This window comes from Pseudochaenichthys georgianus, chromosome 14, assembly GCF_902827115.2.
Source record: "Pseudochaenichthys georgianus chromosome 14, fPseGeo1.2, whole genome shotgun sequence".
NCBI lineage: Eukaryota > Metazoa > Chordata > Actinopteri > Perciformes > Channichthyidae > Pseudochaenichthys > Pseudochaenichthys georgianus.
In genome coordinates this window covers 14,069,982-14,074,919 of record NC_047516.1, presented here as the reverse complement: position 1 = coordinate 14,074,919, position 4,938 = coordinate 14,069,982, and the positions used below count along the sequence as shown (strand labels likewise).

At 44.4% G+C, this 4,938-nt stretch overlaps 1 protein-coding gene across 1 annotated transcript; it reads right to left on the bottom strand.

Annotated features, from left to right (window-relative positions):
• Positions 1-680: 680 nt before the first annotated feature.
• Positions 681-4,734, bottom strand: drd1b (dopamine receptor D1b). The gene has a single exon (XM_034098505.1). It carries the CDS (start codon positions 3,324-3,326, stop codon positions 1,935-1,937), a length of 1,392 nt encoding a protein of 463 aa, XP_033954396.1. The 5' UTR covers positions 3,327-4,734; the 3' UTR covers positions 681-1,934.
• Positions 4,735-4,938: the final 204 nt, after the last annotated feature.

The window sequence follows — 4,938 nt, the reverse complement described above, 5'->3', positions numbered from 1 at the left end:
TGTAAAGCCGATGTTACATAGAAGTGTTAACAACCTTTAATCTGAAACAACCTATTTGGCGATTCATCTTTTGTAAACTAACTATAAATAACTCAGTGAAAAGGATTGTAGCTTAGCAAAAACATGACCCTTTTAAAAGGTGTTGGTCACTGTTAATAATATATTTCATATTTCAAATGAGCTTTTTGGTATAAAATCATTTAATCATTTGGACTAACTTATTACTGCCTTTTGGACAGGACCTTACTTTGACTCTATCACAACTCCAGTTGTAATTGTATACATAGGTATAAAGGCTACAATGCCAAATGGAATGACTGGAAGAGGAATGGGAATACAAATATGTTCCATATCTTGCAGGTAATGGTGGTTTGACTTGGACTTCACCCATGCAAACAGAGCAACTGTCACACTGCATGCTCTCCTTCGCCACTACTGTACAGCATGGCTCCCAGCATGAGCAATGTACAAAATCAGATATCTGCAAGTTTGCAAAAGGTCACCAGGTGTCACTTGCATTACAGATGAGTGAACGCTGCTGCTGCTGCTGCTGCTGCTGCTGCTGCTGCTGCTGCTGCTGCTGCTGCTGCTGCTGCTGCTGCTGCTGCTGCCGCCGCCGCTGCTGCTGCCGCCGCCGCCGCCGCCTCCTCTGTCCAAGTGTGGGATTTTGAGTTTATAGATCTACATTCTTCTGACAGAATTAGCCATGAGATAGATGGATAGCATAACCAATACAGCTTTAAGTGGGCATAGTAAAGATATAAAATGGAGGGCTGCCAGAGAAGAAGGTCAAGTCAAATTCAGATGGACAAACATAAATGGAAAGTAGAATGCAGGTGTAAAGGACTATGCTGACAGAGGAAAAAGGAGGTTGACAAGGCTTTAGAAATAAGGGTGGTTTAAGGGAGGAAGGGACTGAGTAAAAGGGGAGCAAGTAAAAGTAAAGAAGAAAAGACTGTAGGGCCCTAGAGAGGGTTTGCTGAAGAGTAGCTGGGAGGGGAGACAGAGCTAATGATAACATGGAGTGAGAATAAACTGGAGGGAACTTCAGGAGAGCCAGTCTGATCCGTCCCAGGTGGGCATGAATGAGAAAAGATAAGAATAGGGTACAAGGAAGGAAGGTAGACAAAGAAAGATACTTTCTACTCTTTAGAAACTGCAAGGTAACAATAGATTGGGAGATGTACAAATTAAATATTTAGAAATACAGTATATGACAACTTGGCTTAAGGTTTTGAACTCCATTACCTGCCCCCTTACAATGAAACGTAATATTGTTACTTTGGTGTCTGAAGCAGTTTTAACTCAAATAAATTACCATGGTAATTCAGTTGTTTTGAATTTGCAATAAAAATGTCAATAGAATATAAACGTACTGAAGATAAATAACTGTCATGAACAACTAAGCATACTGAACCAAAAGCAATTCCCAATTTACCAATTTATCTTTTTCATGAAACAAATACAATGCACCTACCTACAAGACATTTTGCTAACAGTTACTACATCTTCCTCCACTGTGTTTAAGTCCTTCCAAGGTTGTGTCAGTACTGTACAGAATACACATGAAGATGTATACATCTTTGCAAATGTAACACAACAATGTATACATGTGCACTTAGCTAGTGTTCTGCTTTAATATTCACATTATCAACATTTATCATCAAATGTCTCAATTTCATCAATAAATGCTGAGCGTATTTTGCAGATAGTTATATCCAGGATAAAGTGCCTTTACTTTAAAACATTCTGTAGGTTTTTCAATGTAGGTTTTTGTTGACAGTCTTAAGGTCCTGTATATCCCATTCACTGTTTCTCTGTCATGCATGTTCTTAAAGACATCTGTCTCTTTGTGCTGTCCTCCTGGGTAAGCTTTTCTTCCCTTTGTGCGTACATACATGCCGCGGTGTACTTTGATACATCTTTGCCTTTGCTCAACATGAAGCGGTTTTATGCTGTCCGTTCTGTGTTATGGGATTGATTTTCTCCAGTGTGACCTCCGTATCGCTGTCTAAATTCCCAGAGATGGCTGGGGAAAGTTTTTCCAGAGCGTTGTTTACCATGCCCGCCTCGATCTCCCCTCCACATCCATCCTTCTTCTGTAACTCCTCGTCCTGACACAGGATGCTGTGGGGGATCACATAGTTAGCTGAATGGTTGCCCTCCTTAGGGATGTGACTCTTGGGCTGATACTGACAGTTGGGGTTTGTGTTAGGGGCTCCCATGTTGTTGTTAATACTGACGATTTCAATGGCGTTGCTGCCCGGGCAGAGCCGGTGGCAGCCCAAGAGGATGGAGAAGGCCTTGCGGAAGTCGGCGTTGAAGGCATAGATGATGGGGTTTAGCGAGGAGTTCGCCCAGCCAAACCACACAAACACATCAAAGGTGGTTGAGCTGATGCAGAGGAAGTCCGTGGCACTGTCCGGCACGTCGGGCTCACAAAACGGCACCATGCAGTTAAGGATGAAGAAGGGTAGCCAGCAGCAAACAAACACTCCCATGATGACTGAGAGCGTCTTTAAGACTTTGGTTTCTCGTTTGAACGACATTTTGAACGAGCTTTCAGTCTCTCTGCTCAAACTATTCCCCATGCTGCTGTGGCGATTTTTGGCACTTTCTGCTGCCCGCTCCAGTGCAGATATTCTCCGTATCTGTATCTGAGCGATGCGGTAGATCCGGGTGTAAGTGACTATCATAATAGCCACAGGGATGTAGAAGCTGATAAGGGAGGAGGAGATGGCGTAGGTCCTGTTAAGGCTGGAGTCGCAATTGTCAGGGGGCAGATCGTCAGGGTATGTTCCATTTAGCTCTGCGTAGCTGGTGGTCTGAGCTTTGTGCCAGTTAAGCTGAACAGGAATGAAGGAGATGAGGACTGACAGTGTCCACGCCACACTGATCATCAGACATGCCACTTTAGGGGTCATCTTGCGTTCATAGCGGAACGGGCTTGAGATGGCCCAATACCGATCTACACTGATCACACACAGGTTCAAGATGGAGGCAGTGGAGCACATGATGTCAAACGCGACCCAAACGTTGCAGAACGCGCCAAACGGCCAAAACCCAACAATCTCAGTTGCCGCCTTCCATGGCATAACCAGGATAGCTACCAGGAGGTCAGAGATGGCCAGGGAGATGACAAAGAAGTTGGTGACCTTCGACCTCAGGTGTCGGAACTTGGTGACGGCAGCGCACACGAGCGTGTTGCCTAGCAGCGTGGTTAGGATGAGGAGGAAGAGGAAGCATCCCGTCAGCACACGCTTGGACGAGTGTCTCTCTGGTAGCAGCTGCTTTCCATCTTGAACCGTTGAGAAATTCAGATCCATTGTTTATGTTACACTGCTAATAGAGAGATAGGGGGTGGGTGAGGGGGGTGTCAACAGTCACCCCATCACATCCCCAGCCTGCAGCAGCTGTGCCTCTCTGGGGAGGAATTTTAGACGGACGGCGTAGCTGGTGGAGAGGTCAATTGTCTCGGCACCAGCTCTCCCACAGACTGGGTAATCCATAGGCTCCTTGTTTCAAACACCATCCTTGCAAGAGAATTGCTATAAATATTTCAAAAAGATCTCTTTGAAAATGTGCCTCCCGAAAATACCTGGTTCATTAATTCCTGCAGCAGAAGCACAGGCAGCAGACATTCTAGTTTTAAGAGGAGTGAAATTATTCCAGCTGTTGTTTGCAGTTATTTCTCCAATCAGCACTGTAGTCATGAAAAAAAAAAAAGAGATTTAAAGTGAACTCCTTGTTCGTTTTTCTCCACTCTCTGGATGCCTCAGCTGTCAAGTGAAAGTTTCACAGTATATGGTTGCCGAGCTGTTGAGTAAACAGAGGCTTGGCCAATCATTAGCCTTATATACCAACTCATCAATAAGTTATATTGATGGTTTTCGCGCTTCGTTTATCTGATTTGTTCAATGATTCTCTTGGCGTGTCCGTGTGATTATATTGGTGGCTGTATCGACGCTGATTCACCCCAGCTACTAGATGTTTTGTTGTATTTATTTATATCTTTGAATGCAGCTCCCTGTGAGTAAATGGAATTGTAAGTGGTGAGTCATAGAATTAGGCGTTCAAAAGTCTTAATCCAATTTGATATCACGGAGATATACATTAAAGTATCAATCATTTGCAGGAAATAATCTCAGCTCTTTTTAAACTGACACGTCGCTCTAATCCAGATGCGAGGTCATTTATTGCCCTTTTGGTTTAGTTCGCGTGCACAGCACAACGACCTCTCAGCTTTCAAAAACATTCAAGAGATATATTGGACACCAACCTAAAGTATCTCTGGCAGCGCATTCCCTGGGTTGACGTCTTAAAAACAGAGTGTATTTCCTTTTTTCGTATATATTTCGGGAGCGTGCGCTTGGCACTGTGCAGGCAGTCCAGATTCCGCAGCACCGTCTTGGATCAGCTGGAAAAATCAATTAATCCAAAATCAACATGAAAAAAAACGTGTTCCCGCTAAATCCACCGTTTGTCACCATACATCCAACTCGTATCTTGGAAGGAGAAGGAAAGCACTGTCTCTGCACTCCTCCATAAAGAAGTCAGTCACTCTCCCCTGTTGCGATGGTCCTCAGGTGTTTTTTTCTTTCTTCAAAGTCCTTTTTTAGAGCCATCCATTGCTGTGCAAAATTCAGTTACCCCTGTGATGTGTTTGCGGTCTGACTGGCCGGCGGAGAGTGATGGGAATTACTCCGATCTCTCCAAGACACGTTTTCACGCGCGCTCCTCTCTCTCCGCTCAGCTGCTGCTGTGCTCCACGGTCGGTGCCACAACTGCTCCATCCATCCAGGCAGGCTGTGGAGTGTAAAGCCACCGAAAATCACACCGTACAGAGCACTCACATTTTTAGCCACATATGGTTTGTGGTATCGAAAACCTGCACAACCTACCGTAACTTAAAAACAAAGTAGGTTTATTGAATACAGC